We start from the raw sequence: 13,348 nt of genomic DNA on the forward strand, positions 1-13,348 counted from the left end.
CATTGCTAATCATCTTGCCCATCATTGCTAATCATCTTGCACATCATCGCTAATCATCTCACTCATCATTGCTAATCATCTCGCCCATCATTGCTAATCATCTCACTTATCATTCGTTACTCAAGACGCGCGTTCACGTGGCCGAGATTTCCAAGATTTTCCCACGTTCGTCGCGGCGTGGACGTGGGAAAAATGGCGATCCGTGGGATATTTTGTCCACGTGTGGGAAATGTGGGAAACTCAGTCACTTATTCGCCCGTTCTGACAGTTACAAGCCAAGCATTGCTCGCAAAGACTATTGTTGAAGCCGCAAATAGTTTATATTTGCTGAGGAAAACTTAGGAAAAGGATAAATTTAAAATGAACAAATTTAGGAGAGGAACAAACTTAAGTAAGGAACAAATTTAGGAAAGGAACAAATTTAAGAAAAGGACTAACTTAAAAGAAATGAACAAATTTAGGAAAGGAACAAACTTAAGTAAGGAACAAATTTAGGAAAGGAACAAATTTAAGAAAAGGACTAACTTAAAAGAAATGAACAAATTTAGGAAAGGAACAAACTTAAGTAAGGAACAAATTTAGGAAAGGAACAAATTTAGGAAAAGGACAAACTTAAGAAAGTAACAAATTTAGGAAAGGAACAAATTTAAGAAAAAGGACAAATTTAGGAAAAGAACAAACTTAAATAAGGAACAAATTTAGGGAATGGACAAATTTAGGAAAAGAACAAATTTAGGAAAGGAACAAACTTAAATAAGGAACAAATTTAGAAAAGAAACAAATTTAGGAAAGAAACAACTTAAGTAAGGAACAAATTTAAGAAAGGAACATATCTAGGAATTGAACTAACTTAAGTGAGGAACAAATTTAGGAAAGGAACAAACTTAAGTAAGGAACAAATTTAGGAAAGGAACAAACTTAAGTAAGAAACAAATTTTGGAATGGAGCAAACATAAGTAAGGAAAAAAAATTTAGGAAAGGAACAAACTTATGAAAGGAACAAATTTAGGAAAGAAACAAACTCAAATAAGGAACAAATTTCGGAAAGGAACAAACTTGTAAGGAACAAATTTAGGAACGGAACAAACTTAGGAATGGAACAAACTTGTAAGGAACAAATTTAGGAAAGAAACAAAATTCGGAAAGGAACAAATTTAGGAAAGTAACAAACTAAAGTAAGGAACAAATTTCGGAAAGGAACAACTTTACATAGGAACAAAGTTAAGTAAGAAACAAATTTAGGAAGTTACTAATAAACCCAGGAAAACAAAGGTTTATCTTGCTGAAAATTATAAATTTTACACACCAATTCAGCGCTGGTTGAGCTGAAATGTAGATTCAGTGTTTATTTGCAGCATAAGCGCTGTAAAAATACTTCCGTAGTCCCTGCCAAAAGTAACGTCAAACATTAATAGTGACATTTATATCTCTTTTTTTAACAGTAGCATAAAGTTTTTTTGCTAAAAAAGCAAACGACTGTTGTAATTAACAGAAAAAATGTGTTATATTTCCGGATATCAACATTTCAACTTGTTTCATTCTGTTAAATGTCCGTAATAACAATCAACAGTAATTCCCAAGGAATGATGATTTTGCTAAGGTTATTCACTATCAATAATCTATACCTCATATAGCATCGTTATAATTTATAAATAAATTTATAATAAAACTTGTTTCAATGTTTTAGATCCCTACACATCACCAACCCGCTCAAAATACTGAACTTCGCTACCATATTTTTTTCAATGTTGGTCAGATAAAATATATATACCCTGCTAACGACATGTACGGTTATATTATATATATTATCAAATTAAATTTGGTTTTCGCTCTAAATACGACATGTACGGTTATGTTGTATATAATAAATTAAATTCGTCTTTCAAATTAAATAACGCACTCAAAGTTAAAAACCAAGCCGGTTTTCAACAATCGCCGGTCATTTTGGAGTGACGTTTGCACCGGTTAGGTTAAAAAACCGGGACCGGTTTTTCCAGAAGTTAAACTGTACAACCGGCACGCGTCTGCGCTGCAACCGCTGTGAAGGTTAGTGACCGGCGAAATAAAACTTTTGCAAGAAGATTTTCCCTTTCAAATTAATTAATAATTTATCCTATATCTTTTAACGTTTTATTTACTAACAGGAAGGGGGCCCTGTGATAAAACTAAAAAGATTTTCGCTCTCGAATTAATTAATTATTATCTTGTATCTTTAACGTTTGATTTATTAACAGGAAGGGGGCCCTGAGATAAAACTAAAAAGATTATCCCTTTCAAATTAATTCATTATTTATCCTATATCTTTTTAACGTTTTATTTCTTAACAGGACGGGGGCCCTGAGATAAAACTAAAAAGGTTTTCCCTTTCAAATTAATTATTTATCCTATATCTTTTTAACGTTTTATTTACTAACAGGAAGGGGGCCCTGAGATAATACTAAAAAGATTTTCCCTTTAAAATTAATTAATTATTTATCCTATATTTTTTTAACGTTTTGTTTATTAACAGGAAGGGGCACTGAGATAAAACTAAAAAGATTACCCCTCTCAAATTAATTAATTATTTATCCTATATCTTTTTAACGTTTTATTTATTAACAGGAAGGAGGCCCTGAGATATAACTAAAAAGATTTTCCCTTTCAAATTAATTAATTATTTATCCTATATCTTTTTAACGTTTTGTTTATTAGCATGAGGTGGCCTAGTATTTAACATCAACAACATTGGACCGGTGAGTCGGGGGTTCGAAACCTGCAACTGGCTGTGAAGGTCGGTGACCTGGCAAATCTATCCAGCCCTTCGAAATTAACATTTTCTTGCCTATCTACCGTTAAATTGTATTTTTTTATTGTTAAATCACATATGTACATGATATTTAATCCCTTAAGTCCTTCTTGATTTAACACATTAACATTATAATTAGCAGTTTAGTGTCTGATTAGCCTTGTACTGTCTGATTAGCCTTGTACTGTCTGATTGGCCTTGTACTGTCTAATTAGCCTTGTACTGTCTAATTAGCCTTGTACTGTCTACTTAGCCTTGTACTGTCTAATTAGCCTTGTACTGTCTNTACTGTCTAAGTAGCAGTTTACTGTCTGATTTGCCCTGTACTGTCTAAGTAGCAGTTTACTGTCTGATTTGCCCTGTACTGTCTAAGTAGCAGTTTACTGTCTGATTTGCCCTGTACTGTCTAAGTAGCAGTTTACTGTCTGATTTGCCCTGTACTGTCTAAGTAGCAGTTTACTGTCTGATTTGCCCTGTACTGTCTAAGTAGCAGTTTACTGTCTGATTTGCCCTGTACTGTCTAAGTAGCAGTTTACTGTCTGATTTGCCCTGTACTGTCTAAGTAGCAGTTTACTGTCACATCAACTCTTCACTGTCGGACAAACCCTTAGTTCTCAGGTTCCTCCTTTAATTACACTTGTCTCTTCCGTCTTCCATATAAACTTATTAATTTGACACATTAATTTTTATTGATAGCGCAATAAATTCATGTCTTAACAACAACAAAGCAATGTTTTTTTTAATTACTAACAGGGTTCTGCTATAAATTTTTAAATATACCGAACATTTTACACAAGAAAAACTTTGTTTTATTTAAAATTTACGCGAAATTTTTTACGTATCCCTGTCATAGTTGGCGAAGCTAATTATTAATGGTTAATATTATTATTACTTGTATAATTATATAATTATATCACCAATAATTATTAATACACGTGGTAAAATGAATGCGTCAATTTGTTTAAATAGTGATTTGTCTTGCACGTAGCACGGATGCGTCCTTTTACCAGGCCCTTCCCGGAGGCAAATAGTGCTTCGTTATTTGGACAAAAAATTACTGGTTTTTCTGAGTGTAATATTTCCTGTTACCAGCCCCCGAGATACATAATTCGAATTTTAATATTCTACAATTATGGATGAAGTTCTACTAATACCTAAATATGCTCAAAAAATGCTGAAATATTATATTAAAACTTATAAAAACTTGTATTATTCTAGAATTGTGGATGAAATTCTCCAGATACCTGAATATAATCTAACAATGCTGAAATCTTCTTTTAAAACTGTAATAAAAATTTGTTATATTCTAGAATTATGGATGAAATTCTCCAGATACCTGAATATAATCGAACAATGCTGAAATATTCTATTAAAATTATTCTAAAAACTTGCATGATCATTGAGGTCAAATAAAAAATTTCCGGCGTAGGAAATGCAAAAGTTTTTCAATAACTTTTTCTAAATATCATTAAATATGACTAACATCAACAAAATTCATCTTCATTTTGTATAAACTGATAAAAAAGAATAAAAGAAAACATCAGTAACTTTCATATATCATTAATACAGATAGCATATTGAAGAAGATATTTTACAAAAGCTTCTGTGTTCTTTGTGTGTACTATCTACACAAGCGCCTTTATAACGAAATACAGGCTTGAACCTTTAATTGAATATATACAAGTTAAGGTGTCGATCTAAGGGTTTAAAAACCCCTTAAATGAACATCTGCATATATGGGTAGTTTATGACGTATCGGAATTAATATATATATCAGAATCATTTCTTTTTTTAATAACAAGTGACAATCATCCGTGTAAACAAACATAGATTACATAAAACTCTTGAGAGAACTGAGTGAAGTAAGACAAACTCGATCAATCAACATAAATAAACTATGGAGAAACTGATGCTGCTACTGAAATTGGGTAAGTTATACATGTTAAATTTATTATAACTTCTTTGTTTTATCAATCCATAAATAACACAATATTTTACCTCCATCTTCATCGGATAACAATACCGAATCAAATTGAGCGTATAGTTTATACGTTAATATTAATTTGAATTGTCACGATGTGTAGGCGACGTTTGAATAGATAACGAAACTTTAATGCTCGGAGGATGCCACGTTCAAATGATAACGTACCAATGATAATGTACCAATGATAACGTACCAATGATCACGCACCAATGATAACGTACAAATGATAACGTATACCAATGATAACGTACCAATGACAACGTACCAATGATAACGTACCAATGATCACGCACCAATGATAACGTACGGTAACGTACCAATGATAAGGTACCAATGATAACGTACCAATGGTAACGTACCAATGGTAACGTACCAATGGTAACGTACCAATGGTAACGTACCAATGATAACGTACCAATGATAGCGTACCAATGATAACGTACCAATGATAACGTACCAATGATAACGTACCAATGATAACGTACCAATGATAACGTGCCAATGGTAACGTACCAATGATAACGTACCAATGATAACGTACCAATGATCACGTACCAATGATCACGTACCAATGATAACGTACCAATGATATGTGCCAATGATAACGTACCAATGATAACGTACCAATGATAACGTGCCAATGGTAACGTACCAATGATAACGTACCAATGATAACGTACCAATGATCACGTACCAATGATCACGTACCAATGATAACGTACCAATGATATGTACCAATGATCACGTACCAATGATAACGTACCAATGATATGTACCAATGATCACGTACCAATGATAACGTGCCAATGATTACGTACCAATGATAACGTGCCAATGATTACGTACCAATGATAACGTGCCAATGATTACGTACCAATGATAACGTACCAATGATAACGTACCAATGATCACATACCAATGGTAACGTACCAATGATAACGCACCAATCTAAGGACTCTCTCATCGATACAGTAAAAGAAGCGTTCAACATATAACAATTAAATACAATGACCATTGAAACTAAATTTTAATAAATTATAGCAGCGCGAAAAGTAAATGTAGTTATCTTTCATAAACCGAAAAAATGAGCGTTTTCGCCAGATTTGTAGCTAACTTCGTTGTAGAAAAAATTTTTTTTGTGTAAAGTTTGTGTCGTCAAATTTTCTGAATTTAACGTCCGTTATCCTCATTATATTCATTGCAGAAAACGTGTTATTCATTATCGAAAAACTATAGTTTGGAAAATCTGCACATTTTTCAAAGGGCAGGCTAATTCAGCGACTCATTGATAATTACAAAATTTAACTAATAATATAATCAAGGTATAAAAGAAACTTTCCTGAAATGAATGATAATGAATTCCCGAAGTATTAGAAACACCAGGAAAATTCAGCAAAACTATACGCAATATAAATGTAATTTTAAACGCCTCAAAAACGCGCCTCAACTTCCAGATTTTTTTTTTAAAGGCCTCCCACACTCACCATTCCAACAAAAAAAAATGATTCCAGATTGATGACGGACTTGAATTAATTTAATTATCGCATATTTAAAGTTCGATCTTAATATATTATGATTTTTTATGCTTTACGTCTAATTACTGAATATTCTTTAAGCTTCATCGAGAATATTTTCTCGCTTTAAATGAAGAATATCTAGATTTTATATCTAGATTTATTCGTAAATTCGTACGCTCTTTAAAAATAAGGCAGGGAAATCTGCGAGGCATGAAACGTAAACAATTAAAAAAGGAATGATATGCAAGGAATAACTAAAGGAATACAGCGATAATAAAGCTCATAATACCCCATGCAATAATCAATTAAAATAACGAACATAATCATACTTAACAGTAATTAATAGAAGGCAACATGCACGCTAATCAATGAACCAAGAGAACAATAATTATAATAGAATGAAAGTTTTCGTACGTCTTAGATATTCACATAAAAAATGTCACTGAATAACTAAAATATCTGAACCTTTGCACGGCAAACATTGTTATTTTACGTACGGAAAAAATATTAAACAAACAGCACGAATATTTTAAATTAAATATATGTTCTGAACTTTTGTTGCACGGCAAATACCAAGAAATTATTGGTATTTTACGTACGCAAAAAAATATTAAACAAACAGCACTAATACTTTAAATTAAATATACATTGATTGGGTATAGTTTAGCATGCAAACAACACAAGCTTCTGGAAAATGCTTCAATGTCCGTTAAATTATTGAAATAACTGAAATAGTCAAGACGATTCAACAAATCATGTTCTACTTAACATACTTTTGTAATATTACTAAATAATATTGTAAATAATATGCTTTACAAACACTTAAACGTACAGAACATGTAAACATAAAGAAGGTAGTACGCTAAGTAAACAGAATATACATGGGTATTTATACAGCAAATTGCCTATACAAATACAGGAAAGTTCATGATGTGATATACGAGGCACACAGAAGTTAATACAAAAAAAGGAGGACTTCTGTGTACCTCATACACAGGAATATATTTACCGTCAATATGTGTTATTTTCAAGACCGTAATTCAGAGTAATTCATGAATTCAGAGTAATTAATGAATTCGGAGCAATTCATGAATTCGAGTAATTAATGAATTCGGAGTAATTCATGAATTACTCCGAATTCATGAATATTTATCATGACTGCGCAGGAGAAGAGGAAGTTCTTTTCCAAGCCAATAAATAAATTATTGATGTATTAATATTAATAATATTATTAATGATAATATTATTAATATTAATAATATTAATAACTTTGTTACAAATTCACAGTGTCAAGAAGCAATTTGTTCCTTCACTACTTAACATTACAAAACAATTCAGAAGTTAATTACTGACATTTTAATTAATGATGTCTTATAATAGCAACGTGTCTAACGTGTCAATAAGACGTTGATAACATGACTATAACACGTTGCTAACGTGTTGATAACATGATTATAGCACGTTGCTAACGTGTTGATAACATGACTATAGCACGTTGCTAACGTGTTGATAACATGACTATAGCCGTTGCTAACGTGTTGATAACATGATTATAACACGTTGCTAACGTGTTGATAACATGATTATAGCACGTTGATAACGTGTTGATAACATGATTATAACACGTTGATAACATGACTATAACACGTTGATAACATGATTATAACACGTTGATAACATGACTATAACACGTTGATAACATGATTATAACACAGTGTTGCAACACGTTGATAACATGTTGACAACACGTTGATAGTCACTTGTAAAATGGAATGTTCAGAATCAAATCAAGTTTTCATACATTTGTTCGATGTTTAATTAATTTAATTAATTAAGTTTGATTAATTAAATTTAATTATTTAATTAGATTTAATTAATTAATTATAATTACAAGCCGTAAGGTGATACAGGAATACGGAAGTATTACAATTGTTTAACTATCATTATTTCAATACGTCAAAATTACAATGACTCAACCGTCATTATTTATTCAGATTTGCGTATTTTGTAAAGCAGAAAAGTGCTTGAGTTCAAATACACTTCAATATGCACATACACTGTTAGAAAAATTACCGTTAACGGTATTACAGGCATTTACCGTTAACGGTATTACCGGCATTTACCGTTAACGGTATTACCGGCATTTACCGTTAACGGTATTACCGGCGTTTCAGTGGCCGGTCGGCACGTGAAAAGAAACACCGTGTCGCCGTTTTTATTCTAATTTAACACCAGAAATCCGTAAAACATCTGATAAAAAAGGCGAAACAGTTTATTTTAACGGGGCGACCGGCCAGTGGGACCGTTTTTTTACCGTTTTTTCGCCGTTTTTTATAACAGTGTAAGAAAGCTGTCATCATATGTATACCCATTTCGTATTTGATTGGGTATCTTTATCCCATTGGGTATCTTTATCCCATTGGGTATCTTTATCCCATTGGGTATCTTTATCAAATAGCTATTGGTTATCTCTTTATCTTCCATGCAATAATTTTTAGCTAGACTATTAACAGCTCCGTAGCCTATTGAAGTTACGGTATTCAATGGACGATGAAGGCATAGTTCAACGTCTATAGGTGGAATTGACTGGTGGAAAACATCATGATAATGATTGGTGGAAAACATCATTCAACATGTAGATAATAAAAAAAACTACCTACATTCTACATGAAAAAACTCGGAAAATCAATAATTCAAAACGCACTAGATTCCTACAATTTGGGCGATTTTTGATTTACCTAACGACTGAAACATATAAGTATAATAGAAAATATTGCCTGAATAATGGCAAACATAAATTAATATCCGAAACAGTTTTTAGTGCAGCTTCACGAATGTTCTTAATCAACATCATTAGGATATTTATCAACATTATACAGAAATGTGGTTAATTGGGTTAAGAATCATTCAAAATTGCCTGTGCTTAACATGACAAATTTTAAATTTAACATTCAGGTTGCGAATGTTTAATTCAACATCATAAAAAAAATGAAAAAAAATTCAATAAAAAAAAATAGGTTGAAAAAATTCAATAGATTTAACAATGAATGACAAAGATTTCAGGAACAAGAGTCACGAAAAAAATTAGATTCGAAAACCCATAATAAAAATAATTAGTATAAATGATTACAATCGTGACAAAAGAATTTTTTCAGGAACGCGTAGCTATAATATATCTGATTTTATCTATTATTGAAAGTGAATAGCAACATCAGCATTTCATACAAGCATATAGCCCTGAGATGAGGAATGAATTGTTAATTAATTAGATTTAATTAATTAATCAAGTTTGATTAATTAATCAAGTTTGATTAATTAATCAAGTTTGATTAATTAATCAAGTTTGATTAATTAATTACGTTTGATTAATTAAGGTTTAATTAATTAATTATGTTTTATTAATTAAGGTTTAATTAATTAATTAATTAAAGTTTAATTAATTGATCAGGTTTAATTTATTAATTAGATTTAATTAATTGATTGAGTTTAATTAAGTGATTAAGTTTAATTAATTAATTAGGTTTTAATTACTTAATTAAGCTTAATTAATGTATTAAATTCAATTAATTAAGTTTTAATTAATTAATTAAGTTTCATTAATCTATTAAATTCAATCAATTAATTAGTTTAATTAATGAAGTTTAATTAATGATTAATCAAGTTCAATCGTTAATTGTTCACGGAACACACGTCTCACATCTGAACTTTAACCGAAGTCGTCTATGTCTTCCATTTAATTAAACTAAAGTTTATAATTCTTCCAATTAATTAAACTAAAATTTATAATTGGTCTAAACTTTCAATACATAAATATTCATACTAATTACATCATACCCACGGGATGGGGATGATCTTGGGGAAAATACTTCGCCTTGAGCCCCATTAGTAATGAAACTATTTTAGTTCTCAAACATTTTTTGCGAATTCTTTTTCAATTAAGTAAAGAAATTACAGATCAAAATTGCTCGAGCCCCGTTATGAATGAAACTATTTCAATTATCAAACATTTTTTTCAAATTCTTTTTCGAGTAAGTAAAGAAATTACAGAACAGAATTGCTCCACTTATTTTTCCCTGTGCATTTTCCTCAGGGATTTGTTAGTGAAGAGAATCTATGGCCACATAATAATATAATGTATAGAATTTACAAAACATTTATTACGAATTTTTTCTTCACTTTAACATGGCGTGAAATAAACAAAAGAACGTTTGAGTTTGTATACCCATGAATTTGTACACAAGATGTGTACCCATGAACACACAGGTTCGTATAGTACACTCAAACAAATGAAGACAAGAAACATGTTTTCGATATTACAGGCGTTACAATTTGAAAATATTCTAACACTGTTGAACTATTCTTCTGTTGAAAATATTCTTCTAATATCGGTTCCGATAACTAATAACTAAACAATGAATGAATCTTGTACAATAAAGTAACATTGATAAATGTTTGCTCAAGTTACTCATGCTCAATATAAATTCACATGGATACGTATTTTATTTCAATCCTTTAAATTATTATTTCTCTATTTCAATCTTGTAATATGTAGTCGCAAGCATATTTTTTTTATATGTAGTCGCAAGCAGTGTATGTATGAAACATTGTTATAATCCCAATATTATAATATTTTTACAGAGCTTGACAAAGTTCCTAAGTTCCGTAATGTCGATAACGTGAACACACATAGTTTTTTGAGCGTAGTTTAATTATTAGCTGCCATCATTCAAAATAAATATCGTTCATGATGGTCATGGTTACATCAACGGTATCTTACACTCGTTGTTCAATTTGCGATACAATTTTGGATTTTCCGTACAAATTTCTGGATATTAATGCCTAATTTTTTCTCTCTTTCCTACGTAGAATTTCAATTTCCCCCCATTTTTTAATCATATGTGTATAACTTCATGGGTTATATATTAGTGTAATTTCTGTATGTTATTTCAACTGCATTTTTGCAACAGACGATAACGAGAAATAGATGAATATGATTCCGTGTAACGTCAGTCATCTGGGCATCAGAATCTTTAGGAAGCTTGTAATAATTACGACATGGTAATCTTTTATAAAAAAATTGTCTTCTAATTAATTTAATAGTTTTCATTTTAGCCTCTGGTCGATGCAGGAATTATCAAATCTCTCTCTAAATTGGACTGATTTCCACCCAAAATATGACAAATTTCCACCATAAATTGAACCAATTTCCACCCAAAAGCGAACCAATTTCCACCCAAACGTGAACCCTATTTTCACCCAAAAGTAACCCAATTTCCTTCGAAAAGTGAACCTATTTCCACCCTAAATTGTAGCCAATTATCAATTTAACTTTCACTTTCCATTTTTATGTTGACCCAAAACAAGCGTTCGGAAATTCCAATTTTCATTTTAGTCACTCGGGACACTTGACCTCATCAGGGACACTTGACCTCATCAGGGACACTTGACCTCATCAGGGACACTTGACCTCATCAGGGACACTTGACCTCATCAGGGACACTTGACCTATCAGGGACACTTGACCTCATCAGGGACACTTGACCTCATGAGTCACTAGGGTCATCCCTGTCACTAGTAGAGTACCAATGAGATGCAGTGGAAGCATAGGCGTCACTAGCGCAGGTCTGATAGCCACTAGATCCAGTCTCACTGTCACTACTGATATGGCGCTCGTCGGGGACGTGGAGTGTGCTAGGGACATGGCCGGCTAAAGTGACACCACCACTAGCAGCACTAGTGGATGTGGGGACACTAGTTGATGTAGTAACTCTAGATGTGGTGATACTAGTAGATGTAGGTACCGTAGAGGTGGTGACACTAGTTGATGTAGTAACTCTAGATGTGGTGACACTAATAGCAGCTAATGCATCACACGAAACAGCACTAACATGAAGATCATCAACGAAAGTATCAACACAAGCAGCACTATCATTGGCAAAAGCAGTCGCAGCAACCACAGTAGCACCACTATCATCAACAGAAGCAGCACTAGCATCAACATCAGCATCAACATTGGCATCACCAGACAGGTTATGCCAAACACCCGATAAAAGATTAGCCTGAGCAGCGGAAACATGGGGTGGAATATCAGCTTGCACAGCGGAAACATCGGGTGGAATATCAGCTTGCACAGCGGAAACATCGGGTGGAATATCAGCTTGCACAGCGGAAACATCGGGTGGAATATCAGCTTGCGCAGCGGAAACATTGGGTGGAATATCGGTCTGCGCAGCAGAAACAGCGGGTGGAATATCAGCTTGCGCAGTGGAAACATTGGGTGAAAAATCAGCTTGTGCAGCAGAAACATCAGTTGGAATATCAGCATGAGCAGCCAAAACATTGGGTGGAAAATCAGCCAGCGCAGCAGTGACACCGGGTGGAATTTCAGCTTGCGCAGCAGAAACATTGGGTGGAATTTCAGCTTGCGCAGCAGAAACATTTAGTGGAATATCAGCTTTTGTGGCGGAAACATCAGGTGGAATATCAGCTTGCGCAGCGGAAACTTTGGGTGGAATATTAGCTTGCGCAGCGGAAACATAGGGTAGAATATCAGCTTGCGCAGCGGAAACTTTGGGTGGAATATCAGACTGCCTAGCGGAAACTTTGGGTGAAATATCAGCAGGTGTAGAGAATGAAGATGAAAAAGGATCCCTGAAGCAGACTGAAGCAGAAGTGCTTGTGAAGCAGAGATGTGGGAAAACTCTGGGTATTGAGACAACCGTTGACCGAGATGCTTCAGTGGGAAGCAACATTTTCCAAGCGGAGGAGGAAGTAAAGAGAAGGCTGGGATTTGTACGATTGGATGGCAGGACTGTAGTACATCTTGCTGGGACAGGGTAACAGGGACGGCTGAGGGACCTGGGAAAGATGGGAGTCCTGGGACAGATGGGTGTCCTGGGACAGATGGGTGTCCTGAGACAGATGGGTGTCCTGGGACAGATGGGTGTCCTGGGAAAGATGGGGGTCCTGGGAAAGATGGGTGTCCTAGGAAAGCTGGAGTTACTAGGACAGCTAGCTGTGTTTGGACATTTGGGAGACCAAGGAAAGTTGAAGGTCTTGCAA

The 13,348-nt window shown here is 33.3% G+C and overlaps 1 protein-coding gene across 1 annotated transcript; it reads right to left on the bottom strand.

Annotated features, from left to right (window-relative positions):
- Nucleotides 1–11,829: 11,829 nt before the first annotated feature.
- Nucleotides 11,830–13,038, bottom strand: LOC108679846 (uncharacterized protein PB18E9.04c-like). The gene has a single exon (XM_018168576.1). It carries the CDS (start codon nt 13,036–13,038, stop codon nt 11,830–11,832), a length of 1,209 nt encoding a protein of 402 aa, XP_018024065.1.
- Nucleotides 13,039–13,348: the final 310 nt, after the last annotated feature.

This window comes from Hyalella azteca, unplaced genomic scaffold, assembly GCF_000764305.2.
Source record: "Hyalella azteca isolate HAZT.00-mixed unplaced genomic scaffold, Hazt_2.0.2 contig10027, whole genome shotgun sequence".
Taxonomy (NCBI): domain Eukaryota; kingdom Metazoa; phylum Arthropoda; class Malacostraca; order Amphipoda; family Hyalellidae; genus Hyalella; species Hyalella azteca.